The 15,973-nt window shown below is 38.4% G+C and overlaps 1 protein-coding gene and 1 non-coding gene across 2 annotated transcripts in view; one reads left to right on the top strand and one right to left on the bottom strand.

Annotated features, from left to right (window-relative positions):
• The window catches only part of KLHL32 (kelch like family member 32), a 246,632-nt gene that overhangs the window by 164,975 nt on the left and 65,684 nt on the right, over nt 1-15,973 (top strand). The window contains exon 7 of the mRNA XM_028104188.2: nt 13,011-13,737. Coding sequence (XP_027959989.1) covers nt 13,011-13,737 — 727 coding nt within the window. The remainder of the gene's footprint in view (nt 1-13,010; nt 13,738-15,973) is intronic.
• Nucleotides 4,929-5,047, bottom strand: LOC114210040 (U5 spliceosomal RNA). Its single transcript, XR_003609464.2, has one exon. It is a non-coding gene; the product is annotated as a U5 spliceosomal RNA (small nuclear RNA).

Genomic DNA, 15,973 nt, shown 5'->3' with positions numbered 1-15,973 from the left:
TGTCTTGTTTTGTTGAAGTGATGGGAAGTTAAAAGGTAATTAGGGGAGAAATGTCAAATCAGGCAATAGTTTCTGATATTTAAAAAAGTAGGATGAGGTTCAGTTTTGATATCAATTTATGGTCTCTGTGACGAGTGATTTTATTTTGTAGATTCACTATGTTTGCAAATTCATGGGACTTGAGCAAAGACTATTTGTTCTTAAAGGAAGTGTATAGCTCATTATTTCAATTTGCTTTTGGGTGAAGCCTGACTGAGTTTCTATGTTCCCTAATCTGTTGTACCTTATATCTAACCATGGAAAATGAATGTCTCAGACTGCTTTTCCTATGTCCTCATGAGCCCTCCACCGCATGCCCACCACTGTGCCCTCACGTCGGCTTAGTACACCAATGTCGTATCCCCCAGCCGTGGTGTCCCCCTGAGAAGGTCCTGCGGGGTACTCACATTTCATATCCTGGCCTGTGCTGGTGTTTCTTCTGCTCCTGGGCTGGGCCTGGGCATTGCCTGAAGTTTCGCTTTCCTCTTTCAATTCCTCCAACTCCACCTTCAAAGTTCCCCTTGCTCTTCAAACTCCTTTATTTCTTCCAACCTTATAAAGATGTCTCCGATCTGTGATTTCTCCAGGTTGCAGTCTCTCAATTCCCACTGTTTCTTGTCCAGCAACACTTAACAGGTGTCCTGTTGGGTGCCAGGCACTGGGGCTGAGACAGAGCCTTCTCTCAGGGTAGCCCTTGGAATGGCTACCACCTTATACTCATTCCCTCATCCTTTGTAGTCCCTTTATTGCTCACGAGTCTTCTGAGATTGCCACTGAGTCTGTTTTTCCCACACATCCGTCTTCCTTACATGACTATAATAGATTGGTTCTCTAAGCTACTTCCCCTGGCCAAAGAATATAGGAAAATTGTGCTGGAGAATGTATCTTCTTTGGCAAAAATATTACTTGTGTATTACACTCAGAGTTGTTGCAAGGGGTGAATAGAGGATTCACTGTTCCCACAGATCCCTCATTTGATCCTAGTTGCTAGAGACTGCAGTGTGAAATATTCTGTATAAACATCAGTAGCCAAGCTGATATTCACATAGTGAAGGTGGTCAGTGGTGAGCATCCCGTTTTTGTGTATTCTCTGCAGCTCCCTGAGAATATAGGCTCTGGCTCCCCAACCCCAGCACATCAGCTCCATTCCCTTGATAGCAGAGTCTGCCCCCAACAATGTTTAGTCATACACTTCAGTTAGGGGGTTCCCCACTGCAATCACTGAGCTCTGTAGCTCTAAATTACTATTTAAAGTGACCGTTGAGGATAATGTTCTTTTTATTTGGAGGCTGCCAGGTTTAAACCTTAAATGCAGCTTAGATACTTTGGGGACATCTAAATCCATCATAGTAACTTTTGTTTGAGGGATTTGATCATCTCCGTATCAGTGACTTGGGGCAGCTGCTTGAGCCTGTGAGGTCCTTTTGGTCATTAAAGGTTTAATTTCAGGCAGGGAGTATGTGTGCCAGTGAACCTGCTATTGGTTCATTATTATTGAATCAGTTCATAAAGACATATTATTCAAAGGCTTGATGCTCTCAGGATGCTCCAGGGCATGTTTACAAATTAAACAGCTTTTTTTTTAAACCATAAAATTTATATACATGTACCGGCAATATTTAAAACACCCATGAGGGAGATGGCAACATTAGAAGATGGTTTTTTGCATGTGTCTAAAAATCTGCTTACAATAGACAGAATTTGTGGGATTCCAAATCTGCAGGATTTTTCTTCCTCTAATTCCAATATTCCATGTGTATAGTTTTAGGGATATGTTGAGACACTTGAGGTCAAGAGTAAGCCTTGAGTTTTATGGTATTAATAGAGCTTGGAAGTGAATGGCAAATTAGAATGTATGTATGTGAACAAATTGAATCTTCTTTTTCACTAAGTAAGTAAGTTCCTGGCACATAATGGACACTCAACAAGAAATTGAGGAATGGATGAATTAAAAAAAAAAAAAAACTAAAAGAAAAGATTCATGGTTATATCATTTGCTTCAGAGCAACAAAACAAGAAGAAAAGTAATCAGCTCAATCAATCATTATTTTAGTTGTCTCAAGCCTGATAGCTTAGTTTATATTTTTTTTTCCTTGCCACCCAGTGAACTGAGTTGAGATTTGAGGGGACTTATGGACATGAATTCAAGTGTTTTTATTGAGAGACTGAAGCCAACTGAAGAAAGTGAATATACACTGAGTGTTATGCAGAAACAACTGGGTTTAGTCTATATCTCACTTTTCTTTCTCCCTCCTCCCTTCCTTCCTTCCTTTTTTTCTTCCATTCATTCATTCTTCTCTGACTTGGGATTTAACAAAGCCACAGGCCTTAAATTACTGAGGCTCATCATAAAGGCTAGTTCATAATCTGCAACAGATTATCTGTCATACTTTTATTCTCACTTTACAATATGTGAAGTATTTAACACTGTGTAGTACATTTCTTCTCAACACAGAAATTTCTCCAAATTTGGACCAATATTGCACAATATTGTGTTCTATAAAAATAGTCTGAATGGACTGCCTTTATCATGAATTCAAAAGGATAATTGAATTGAGGATTAGTTCCATCTCTTGGTGGCACCTTGCCATCATATTAATTCTGTATATGGTCTAAATATCCTAGTTTGCCAAGCACTGTCACGTTATCTCTTTCAGTCCTCTGGAGACCCCTGTGATATAACTAATATCATCCTTGTTTTACGGATGCTGAAGCTGAGGCTCAGTATTGCTAGTGTTTTCCATACATGCCCAAATAAGTTAAGTTGCAGAAACAGGTCTTCTACATCAAGCCCAGCCTCCTGTTTTACTGGATCACATTTACCTCTCTGGGCACATACCAATTAGTGGTAGAAGAAAGCATTACGTTTCTCTGGTCATTTCAGCTAACTTCACCCTGATAATCCATCCTCATTGCATACAATAGCTGGGAAATAACTGGCACCTAGTCCCTGTTGCCAATGGGATATGGCAGGGTTTTATTCTGTCGACCAAGTTGGCTTTCCTTCATTTTCCAGTGTTGTTCTAACAATATAAGCTTAATATCTCACTGACCACATGCAAAGTCCCTTTGATATTCAGAAGGACATCATATATAAATATGTAGACATTAAGATTTTACTTATTTTATTGTTATCAGTCCAGCATCAAGTAAATACTCTGATGCCATCAAGGATTAGGGAAATGAGTATTATTTTTTGTCTCAGAGACCAGTATCAGTTCACTGGAGGGCAAGTATAAGAAATGATTTCTAATTGTTCCTGTATTTTGCTAATGTTTGAGGAGACCAAGAGTAGGTTCCATTTTCCCTGCACATCATTTGTACAGGTGATGTTGGTGTTCTTTATTTCCCTGTGGGATATTTCTCCCATCTATTTCCCTGCCCTAGATATGGGGATGGTATATCAAGACAGTCCTCAAGTAAAAATGTATGTGACTAGTTTGCAAAATACTTGCATTGACATATAAAATCTCATTCTGAGATTTTACTTATTTATTTTTAAATATTTTATTTATTTATTTGAGAGAGAGAGGGAGAGAGCATGAGCGAGAGGGAGAGGCAGAGGGAGAGGGAGAAGCAGACTCCTGGCTGAGCAGGGAGCCCAATGTGGGGCTTGATCCCAGGACCCTGGAACCATGACCTGAGCCCAAGGCAGACGCTTCACCGACTGAGTCACCCAGTCACATTCTGAGATTTTAAATACATAGTACCTTGAAGCAGTTGTCTTACAAATTTGAAATGTGTGTTCTTTGTCTGAGATTGTTTTATTTTTACAAGAGATGGTAACTATTAAGTGAGATACTATGGTCTGAACAAAGTTGTTTCCAGGGAGAAAAAGACCGTGATGTAAACTGATTGTCTGCATGTGGGCCTAGGTGCACACACACCTTCACTTTCATGCATATATTTTGGAAGTATAGAATTATAGATCAAAAAAATCACTTTGTTTTTCTAAAAAGAGATTTATAAAAACTATGTGTGCTATGGAAATCTGGGGCGTGGAATCTAGACCTGGTGACTAATTTGGTTGCCTCTCCCACCTATAGGAAGTTTGGAGGATTCTGTTTTAAAATACTACTGTTGGTGGATCTGTAGGTGATACATATCCTCCAGGTAGAAGAGACTCTCATCAACTCACTTATTTTCCAGATGAGAAGCCAAATGACTGGTCCATTGTCAGCCATACTTGTCCTGTTCTTGCTATTACGTTTTCAAAGATCAGCTCAAACTGGTGGCCAGTTCTCACAGGTGGAAAGGACATCACAGTATCCTAACTTCATCTCTTTTCCTACATTTATTTTCTCTTCATTTTGATATACAACCCTTATAAAATCCTTGTGACAAATACTCTTGTGTTCTAAGACTGAACCAAAGGACAACTCAGGTCACTTTTTATTTGCTGTCCTAAATACCTGGAACTTACATGTGACAGGCCTCAGGGTGGCTTCTGTTGTGATTCCTCCCTTCCTATGTGCTTTACTCTATAGGAAGGAGACACTCTTGGTCTCAAGGGCTCTTGCTTTTGATGCTCTGTGGTATGTATTTTGTAAAAATATATATAAAGATGATTATCAGGCACAATTTTTTCTGTTTTCCCCATTTTTCATTTCCAAATAATTTCAAACTTAAAGAAATTTGCAAGAATAAGAATAGTACAAATAACACCCATATGATTTGCTGATTTCTTCAACAAACTACCTCATTTGCTTTATCATGTGTTCTCTGTCTCTGTATCTATCTCTCTTTATACGTGTGTGTGTGTGTGTGTGTGTGTGTGTGTGTGTGTGTGTATACACACATATCAAGACAGAAAGATAGAGGAGGGAGAAAGGGCGTGGGATGGGGGAGAGAAAGACCACGAGAGCTTTTTCTGAGCCATTTGAGAGTAAGCTGTATACATCATATATATTTTTTAAAACCCTAAAAAAACCCTCATAACTATTCCTCTTTTTGGTAATCTCTAGTAAAAGGCAAAAGATTTATACAATTTGAAGAGAAACCAGAGTATTACCAGGCACACGTCTTATGCTGAAGATGAAAATAAGAGCATTTGTTAGTCTCCAATTTCATAAAGTTTTAAATGAACAATGAAATAATATGTGTTATTATCATATGTACTAAGCTGAATATTCTCTTTATAATATGCCAGGAATTTTTTCGGACAATATATGAACCTGGGGCCTCATCAGATTTGATTCTATTGAAATATACTTCTTAGAGAAAAAAATAGCCTATGTGTCTTATATAAGTCTGTAGTCAGCTATAATGGTTAATGTGCAACCTCCTTTAAAAAATCTGTTTTACAAGAAAAATGTTGACACAGCTTTAATTATAGCACTCAAGTGAGCACTGTTATAATTTTTAATATTCCTCCATGGTAACATTTTCATTGTTCTCGTAGAGAAAAATGCCCTGGTCCCATGTCCCTCGTTGCTGGTGCTTTAGGATTTTATGGGAATGTTGTCTTTTCGAACAGAAATTTTTCATTTGGTCTCAAAGAAGAAAATAGGGCCACAAAATTTGGTGCATTTATTTATTAACATGAACTTTCCTCTCTCTGGCAGTCATTATTCTGTTTAATATGTCACTATTTGGACTTCACATGACTCATGTTAACGAAGTGAGCTTCTATGTAGTTTAACATGCTCTCAACACCTGCTCCCTCAGACTAGGGAAACTGTCCACACCTATGATCTAAAGAAATTGTACGTAATATTGAAAGGTTATCTTGCTCAAGTTTTATGTTTATGTTTATTAGGATTTAAGGCATTATAAAATAATGTATAAATAGTGTACTTTAATATATAGTAGTCAATGCACCATCCCTGTGAAGACATGGATTGGAAGATGGAGAACTTGCTCCATACTCCGCTTAGAGAGGAAACACTGTCCATGCATTGTCACTCAGTGTATTAAAAGATGCTTCCATGGCTTCCCACCCCTTGTTGACCAAGCACTCTTGAACCCGCCTGCTCTTTGGCGGAGGTTCAGGAATGTCAGTTGGTTATTGATTTGCGCCTGTGCCCTTCCTTTGTCCCTTTCTGAATTTGCAGAAGTATGGAATTTCTGTGGCCTCTCAGGCACTGAGGGGAGGCTGGTGCCCTGGCTTATCTCAGTGGGATGACAGGACTGGCAAGGATATAGACGCTTGTGCCTTCACAGCATGGGCTCCTGCAAAAGGGGGGCTCAGTTTACCCCTTTAGCCAAGCTGTCTCGCCAAAATTTTAAACAGGAGAATGATTATACTTGCCCTTGCCCTCTTGGGCAGAATAAGGCTGTGGGCAAAAATATCAGTCCTTGCTTACTTAGCTCTGGCTTGCAAGTGCTGTGATAAGAACATCCCTTTTCAGTGAAAAAGAATATTTGTGAATCAAGACAAAGAAATAGTTATTGCTTTTGGACAATGTGGTAGGGTTTTATCTTTTGTTAGTGTTGTTTAAAAAGATTTGATCTCTCATCTGATGAGAAATGCCTCTGTAAAGGGCACTTTTATATATATTTGCAAGACATAAAGGCACTTGTATGGAAGAGTGCACTGATGTGTGTTCTTGGATTTGGGATGACTTTAGAAATCATATATTTTCCAGGAAATCTGTGAGTGTAAGATTTGTTATTTGACATGACTTGGGGGTCATGTTGAGTAGTACACATACATATGGACATACATATACAAGCAGAGTAAGACTTCAAAAACTGCTGCTTCTTTCAAAGGATAAGGAATTTTAGATTTCAAAATAGCCACTTCTGTCTGAGCGTGAGCAATGAAGGAATTTGGATCACAACTTCAGGATTTGCAATATTAGGAATGTAATGTTTGTTCATATAACTGATATATTTCTGAAACACATGAGTAAACTATATATTTTAATTGAATTAGAGCAAAATTTCTAGAATTTTGGATTATATACTATGATATTTAGGATTGTATCTATGTCATATATTCTACTCCATAGAATGATAACCAGTTGAGATACACTGAGATAACTAAAGGGAAACGATTATCTCTTCTATATATTTTTGAGCCAGGTTTAGTTAACAAGGAATGACCTAGAATTAAAATATATATTCCCATAAAAAGTACAACAGTAATTCAAACCTCAAAGGATGTCTTTTACCCTAAATACTTGTTCTTTAATTACACACTCTTTAAGAGCATTAAAAGCATTTTTAAGAAGCATTAAATATATGCTTTTTATGTTGAAGTAATCCATAAATGAGGCTTATTGCAAAATATTGTCCACCTATCTTCAAGCAAAACACACTTTAAAAACAGACTTTGTTTTTCTAATTTAGAGTATATGGAAGTTATGTTTGGTCTTAATTATATTTGCCTGGGTTCCGTCTTAAAATAGTTACTGATGGAAAAATAACAATAATGTGATACAATAGAAAAACACATTGTATAATTTAAAAACTGGGTTTTTTAAAGTTTTTCTTCAGCTTTAATTTTTATTTATTTATTTGTTTATTTTTATTATTTATTTATTTAGAGTTTCAAGTTTTTATTTAAATTCCAGCGAGTTAACATACAGTGTAATATTAGTTTCTAGTGTAGAATTTAGTGATTCGTCACTTACATACAACACCCGGTGCTCATCACAAGTGCCCTCCTTAATCCCCATCGCCGATTTAACCCATCTTCCCCGCCCACCTCCCCTCCAGCAGCCCTCCGTTTGTTCTCTATAGTTAAGAGTCTGAAAAACTGGGGTTTTAGTTCCAGCTTTTCTGCTAATGGGTTGCATGGCTTGAGGTAAGAGAGATAACTTGTCTAGATTTTATTTCCATTCGTAAAATTGAGAAGCTTGAAACAAACGGACTCTATAACGTTTTTTTCTTGCCCTACTATTTTATTATTTATTCGAGGCTTAAAAGACTATGATATTCATTGCATTGCCAAGAATCTGAGGTAGAGGTGGTTGACACCAACCATGTGAAAGAGTAAAACAAGGGTCTTATATGCATAAGTTCAGTATGCTGTGTGCTGCCGTGTGACATTCTGAGAGCTTATAAGGGCTTTATAGGAAAGCCACAAAGATGAGATAACAGGAAACTGAAACCTGGGATAGGTAGACAAATATAGAAAGGAATTGATACTGTTTGTTCAAGAGGAATATGAGAAATAGCCTAAGAACAGTTGGAAATAATTTTCCCTTTATGCAACAAATATTCATAGCCTACTGTGTGCAGCCACTGTTCTTATCAAGGATCTGAGGATGAGATGAATTGAAGTTGGAATAAGCTGTAGCAAATGCTCCTTCTAGGAAGGAACAATTCTTCGTCAGGGTCAGATGAACTAGATTGGGTCAGGCAAGGTGCCTGGGAGATCTCCTGTAGTCTTTAGAGATGATAGTCCCTTGTATTTCAGATGGTTTAGGAAACATCTTGCCCAATGGTACCCTTTGTGTGTCTTCCCAAATGGAATCCTTAATTTCTTTTCCACTCTTGCTGGCTTTGTCACCAAAAAAGGGGGAGATAAGACTTCTGCTAATTGCTCCGTCTTTCTCCCAATTAAAATATGCTAGAGCTTAGAGTGATGGGGATAGCAGTATGCCAGGATAAGTAAGATAGAGTGGGATTTCAGGGGCGCCTGGGTGGCTCAGTCGGTTAAGCGTCTGCCTTCGGCTCAGGTCATGGTCCCAGGGTCCCGGGATGGAGCCCCATGTCAGGCTCCCTGCTCACTGGGGAGTCTGCTTCTCCCTCTCTCTCTCCCTCTGTGCTCTCTCTCTCTCAAATAAATAAATAAAATCTTATAAAAAAAAAGAATAGGATTTCACCCTTCCCTGACTTACGCTTTCTCAATGCAGTGTCATTAAAAACCACCAGTTCCCAGAATAATTGTTTCCAAACAATTATTAATTATTCCAAACAATAAAAGCACCAAAATACACTACAAAGCTAACTGTGATCTTTAGGTTCCATGATGCCCCAGTGATGAATCAGCCTTCTGCTTACAGTATTCTCTAAACTCCTTAAATGTGCCCCAGGATTTCCTCTACCACCTTGCCCTCAATTCAGCATGGCTTTGTGGGGTCCACAGTGTAGAAGTGATTTTGAGGTAGTTCATTGTTTTGAAATTTCTTTGCCATTTCTTTCATTTTTTGGATAAATAAAAGTTATCCATTCTTTCAGTGGTTTTCTCTCTTACGTTTTTACGAAAGTAAAAACAGTACAATAACTTTTTTTCAAGTTTTTATTGAAATTCCAGTTAGCTAGCATACAGTGTAATACTAGTTTCAGGTGTACAATGCAGTGATTCAACAATTCCGTACAATACCCGGTGTTCATTGCAACAAGTGCGCTCCTTAATCCCCATCACCTATTTTCCCCATCCCCCCACCCACCTCCCCTCCGGTAACCATCAGTTTGTTTTCTATAGTTAAGAGTCTGTTTCTTGGTTTGTCTGTCTCTCTTTTCTTTTCCCTTTTGCTCTTTTGTTTTGTTTCTGAAATTCCACTTATGAGTGAAATCGTATGGTATTTGTCTTTCTCACTGACTTATTTCACTTAGCATAATACTCTCTGGCTCCATCCATGTCGTTGTACTCTTTAACATTTATTTATTATTGTGAAAGCAGAACTACACAGAGTGTTTATATGACTCATGATATGCTATTGGAACCAGCTGTTGATTCATAGACCTTATAGAACCAAGGTCTCAAAATATGCCGTTTTACCCATAGTAAGATCTCACCCGTATCCACTATATAGGAAATATACTATATTACCTTTAATACTAAGCCTTAAGTGTCCTATATTTTTACTACAGCATCCTCTTAGACTTCATTTGATTTAAGCCTAGTTTTGAAACCGCAGACTTTATTCTAATAAGACAGCGATTTACTGTTTCATGATTAGGAATCTGTCTAGAACCTTCTGACTCAAAGTGTGGCCCATGGACCAGCAGCATATGCATCATCTTTATTTTTTTTTTAAGATTTTATTTATTTATTTGACAGAGAGAGACAGTGAGAGCAGGAACACAAGCAGGGGGAGTGGGAGAGGGAGAAGCAGGCTTCCTGCTGAGCAGGGAGCCCGATGTGGGACTCGATCCCAGGACTCTGGGATCATGACCTGAGCCAAAGGCAGACGCTTAACAACTGAGCCACCCAGGCGCCCTGCATCATCTTTAGATTGTTAGAAATGCAAACTCCCTATCTTTCTCTCCCTACTTATTGAGTCAGAATCTGCATCTTGACCAGAAACCCCAGTTAATTTGTGCGCATGTTAGGTTTGGGAAGCACTGGATTTAAATCTATAAATCACACTAATTCTAGCTGAGATTGCTTTGAGGTTGGTGGCAGAACAGTTGTAAATTACATTTACCTTTGATCTGGAGAAAAGATAAACCCAACAACTGTTAATGACTTGCATAGTCTGAAAATACTTAAAGTGATAAAAGTGTGCAAATTATATGAAATCTGCAAGAAATTAGAAATACTGGCAAGAAATAAGATAAAAATTATCCCAGAGAATATGAACTAAATGTGTGTGCACAAAGTATTCTGCAATGCATAGTATTGGGGAAATTGAACGTGGAAAACATCATGATAGATGTGACATAGGCCTAATAGTAGACAGAAAGTCAGAAATTAATCAGTGATAGATCACAGTGGTCACTTTCCATTGCCTGTTTGATTTGTTAGAGATTTTCTTAAAGGCAGAACCTAGTTGTGGCCTGTGTGCTTTTCATGCAGTAAGTGCCACTGTTTGCCAGAAAAACAAAAATAAACTGGAGAGTGTTAAGAGATGGGCTAGAAGATTGATTATGACATAGGAAGAACTGATTTATGAGGAAAGAGAAAAATAATTAAATGGGCAGCACTATGCTATAAGAAGAGGCTATGGAGACATGGATATTTATCTGATGTTTCTCTTATGCTGTTTCCTGTAGTATCCATATGAAAGATGCAGAAATATTAGGATGTAAGGATGCTGAGAAATTTGTTACAGGGCAAAGCAATATCAGCTGGAACTACTCAATTAAATTAGGAGCAATATCGAAGATTAAGTTTCAGAAAATTTTACCTGCTGCATGAGAAATGACCTTGAATGGGATGACTTTATCCCTGGGAACTTTTGAAAGCTCTGTGGGCAAAGAATGGAAGATCATTTGTTAAATTGTTGAATTATCTCCCCAGGGAAATAATTGGAACCCCATCCCTTGAAATTTCTAAAATTAGGGTGGATAAAAACCAGGATGTTGCCTATGGGAACTCTCTACTTCTGGCAGAAACCTGGTGATTGATGAGTGACGTTTTTCTTCTCCAATATCTTTGATTATTGCTCATGGTCACCATACACAGAAACATTTTTTCATCAGGTGGGTATCCTATTTAATTTTTTTTTTAAATGCTAGTTTCTAGAAAAACAGTTGGAGTGTGACACTCAGCTGCTGTCCATGGTGTCTGCCTCCTTGCCAATGGTAGGCTTACCTGGCATTCTTTTTTATTTCTCTTCACTACGTAATTCATTAAGAGATGCAATTTAGTATATATGGGAAATGAATTCATTTCCTGCATTCTCTTCATTCAGAAAGCTAAAAAGAAAAGCCCCAAATATGCCTTGCCTTTTGGAGCCATTTGTCAAATGAATACAGAAACTCTGTATGAAACTCAAATGAAATCATCTAGTGCTTCAGAGAGTTTTATGATCCTTTTTATCCAGATGAAAACCCAGCTCATGTTTGCCTGGGAGTAATGGTCCAAGAGCACTACATTGCCTTCTCCCTCCCTCTGTAGACTTTTCACCTAATGATCTATATTAGCTGAAAAGGGGAGCTCAGAACCCCAACTCCATTGGTCACAAATAAAACACAACACAATTATTTAATATTCTAATTATTACTTTACCTTTTCATGCTAGTTCCTTCACATCCACATTTATATTGTCTAGGAGATCTAGCTTAATATAGGTGCTGCTAAAGATAATTTATATCGAATATGTTGACTGGAGATATTAGATATACTTCATGTTGGTATGTAGGAAGGTTTGCACCAAACTTAAATATTAAGTCACTTTAATTAAACACTTAAATTACGTGCACCGTAACATGAATTGGTTTTTTGTTGATGGTATTTTCTAAATCATTGTACAATTTTATTATGCATGACTTTGTGCTCCTGCTTTAGTTTTTAGAAATTCTATTTGTCTTTAGCCCAGAGTTGTTTCTCCTTTCCTTCTTGAGAGAGGTCTAAACCTAAACAAAAAGGTTAAGATTACAACCTGCTATTTTGTCCCTAATACAAAGATCATCTCCTCTGTATCCTGTTTTTGTGAAAATGGCTCTAACAAATCGCCAGCATCTTACATGTGCAAACAACAACTGTCTTGAAGATGAAAACTCACTGGGAAATAAAAATAAAATTGATGGGTTACAATCTTTCTTTTTCTTCTCTTGCTTCCTGACTGATGGACCTACCAGAGGGGCAGGGAAAAAAAGTCCTTTTTCTTTCTAAATCGTTCTACTAGTGTCATATTGATTCTCTCTCAACTACACCCCGTGGTCTCAGATGATCACATATTTTCTTACGTTCCTTGTATTGATACAGCACCGTGCCTCATGGGTTGACATGCGTTGCTTGTACTGGGGCGACACTGTTCATCGTTGATATTCCTGGGGTGTACCAAGCCTCCTTGGCATGAAACAAGGGAACAGGTTGTTTCACAACAGTACTCTCATTCTTTGAAAAGTGATCATTGTTCACTCCAAGTGCTACCTTAAGTCTCTGTCAGCGTTGCTTAACATTGCTCTTGACCTCTACAATGATACTTGAGTTCGTTGGTGTCTCTGCGGATGCAGGAGGAAAAGATTCCTCAGCTGAGTATCAAGATACTCTACTGTTACACTATTTGTAAGAAAGAAAGATGTATTATAAGGCATCTGAGAGAATACAAGGTGACCTGCCCGCACACCGTTGCTTTGGCTCTCTTTCTTACCTTTGTATTCTGTCATTCCTCCTCCCTCTGTTTCAGCTAGCCGTGAGGTGGTTGGAACACAACTGCCATTACCAGTACATGGATGAGCTCCTGCAGTATATCCGCTTCGGCCTGATGGATGTGGATACTCTGCATACAGTTGCCCTGTCCCACCCCCTCGTCCAGGCAAGTGAAACTGCAACCGCTCTTGTCAATGAGGCCCTGGAATACCACCAGAGCATCTATGCACAGCCTGTTTGGCAAACTCGCAGGACCAAACCGCGGTTCCAGTCAGACACTCTGTATATCATTGGCGGGAAAAAGCGTGAGGTCTGTAAAGTCAAGGAACTTCGGTACTTCAATCCCGTTGACCAGGAGAATGCTCTCATAGCTGCCATTGCCAACTGGAGTGAGCTGGCTCCCATGCCCGTGGGAAGGAGCCACCATTGTGTGGCAGTCATGGGGGACTTTCTGTTTGTAGCGGGCGGAGAAGTTGAGCATGCTAGTGGCCGGACGTGTGCCGTGAGGACTGCCTGTCGCTATGACCCCCGTAGTAATTCCTGGGCCGAGATAGCACCCATGAAAAACTGCCGGGAGCATTTTGTGCTGGGTGCCATGGATGAATACCTCTATGCGGCTGGGGGTAGAAATGAACTGCGCCAGGTTCTGCCTACAGTTGAGCGATATTGCCCCAAGAAGAACAAATGGACTTTTGTGCAGTCCTTTGACCGATCCCTTTCATGTCATGCTGGATATGTGGCTGATGGTCTTCTTTGGATATCAGGTAGAACATGCCTCATAATGTTGGATTTATCAAAAAACACTTTCGCTGTGGTGTAAATTTAAAAGTCAAGCTTTGGTAGTGGTGGCCATGTATAATTGAACCACTGAACCAAGGATGCCATGTTAGCTAATTAACATTCATTTATTGGGCACCAGCTCTATAGAGAGCAATGTTAATTGGAAGTGATTAACCTCTCGACTAACATAACATAATAAAATTTAAAAAATAAAAAAAAATTAAAAAAAGGAAGTAATTGACCTTTCTGTGACTTTCTGGGTGATTAAAGTATAAGGTGGAAATTAATGGCCCATCACATCCTTTTTCTATACCAAACCTTCTGTTGTTTAGATTGTCAGTTTTTGATACTCATGGATTGTTTTACATACCTTGTGGTTTATCCAGGTTCTTCGCTTTTTTTTTTTTTTTAAATCATCCTGGGCTGCTTGACTAGGAGACGTTTCATCAAAGACAGGGCAGGCAAAGTAAAAACCCAGGAAATCCATTTTGATGGGTATAGCAATGGATATATATATCCAGGTAGGAGCCGTGCTATTCATGGAAGGAAGGGATTTAAGTTATTGGCTAAAATAACGTTCTTGTATTATCTGTGGATTGTAGTTACACCCGACAACCTAACTTCCTTATTCTTGCTTACTCTCCCATTCTTACTGATTATTTGGGGGTACTTATTATTTTAGTTTTCATTTTCTTCGTTTTTTTTAAAAGCCTTTTGATTATGAAAAAAGAGGCTAGTATGATGAACTCTGTGTACCCATGACCCAATTTCAGCAGTATTCCACTCATTGCCAGTCTTCTTTCATCCACACCACACACTGTTGTACACCCCTCATGGTTGCCTTTTCACGGGTACAGAAGAAGTCTCTGAGGCAGAAGTTATCAACATCACATTATCAACCTGTATTTTCTAATCCAATTCTTCAAAAGACCTAAACTGTCCTTTGGAAGGGTTGCCTATTGGGGAAGAAAGTTCCATCTTCTCTCAGTTGGAGGACACTCATTTTGTAACCCAGATGGCACTTGTTGAATTTCCATGTCAAGGACAAAGAAAAATAGGAAAATCAGATCATTTAAATACTAAGAGTAATTTTGAGATGTTTGTACTTAGAAGACACAATAACTTTTTTTTTTTAAAGTCTCTATGTCTTAATCCCTTTCATGTATTTCACCCATCCCCCTACCTACCTCCCCACTGGCAAGCACCAGTGTAGTGTGTTCTCTGTATTTATGATTCTCTTTCTGGTGTTTTTTGTTTGCTTGTTAATTTGTTTTGTTTTTTTAGGCTCCATCCGTAAGTGAAATTATATGGTATTTGTCTTTTTCTGACTTATTTTACTTAGCATAATACCCTCTAGGTCCATTTATGTTGTCACACATGGCGAGACCTCATTCTTTTTTTTATGGCTGAGTAATATTCCGTTATGGATATCTTCTTTATCTGTTCATATATCAATGGACACTTGGGCTGCTTCCATAATTTGGCTATTGGAAATAATACTGCAATAAATATAGGGGTGCATAAATCTTTTGAATTAGTGTTTTTGTATTCTGGATAAATACCCCATAGTGGAATTACCAGATCATATGGTAGTTGTATTTTTTTTTTTTAAAGATTTTATTTGTTTATTTGAGAGAGAGAGAGCACAAGCAGGAGGAGCTGCAGAAGGAGAGGGAGAAGCAGGCTTCCCACGGAGCAGGGAGCCCAATGCAGGGCTCGATTCCAGGACCCTGAGATCATGACCTGAGCTGAAGGTAGACGCTTAATCAACTGAGCCACCTAGGTGCCCCTCCTTCATCAATGTTTTATAATTTTTAGAGTACAGATCTTTCACTTTCTTGGTTAAATTTATTTGTAGGTATTTTATTCTTTTTGGCACAATTGTAAGTGGGATTGTTTTCTTAATTTCTCTTTCTGCTACTTATTAGTGTATAGAAATACAATAAATTTTCATATATTGATTTTGTATTCTGTAACTTCACTGTATTCATTTGTCAGTTTTAGTAGTTTTTTTTGGTTGAGTCTTTAGGATTTTCTGTATATAGTATGATTTCATCTGCAAACAGTGAAAATTTTACTTTTTCCTTACAGATTTGGGTGCCTTTCATTTTTTTTTTCCTGGTCTGGTTGCTGTGGCCAGGACTTCCAGTACTATGTTGAATAAAAGTAGTGAGAGTATGGACATCCATGTCTTGTTCCTAATCTTAGAGGAAAAGCTCT

Source organism: Eumetopias jubatus, unplaced genomic scaffold, assembly GCF_037043125.1.
Source record: "Eumetopias jubatus isolate StellerSeaLion01/CBP00866 unplaced genomic scaffold, mEumJub1_p1.0 scaffold_6, whole genome shotgun sequence".
Lineage (NCBI taxonomy): Eukaryota > Metazoa > Chordata > Mammalia > Carnivora > Otariidae > Eumetopias > Eumetopias jubatus.
Note: the sequence above shows the minus strand (reverse complement) of the source record. Positions and strands in the feature narration are given on the sequence as shown.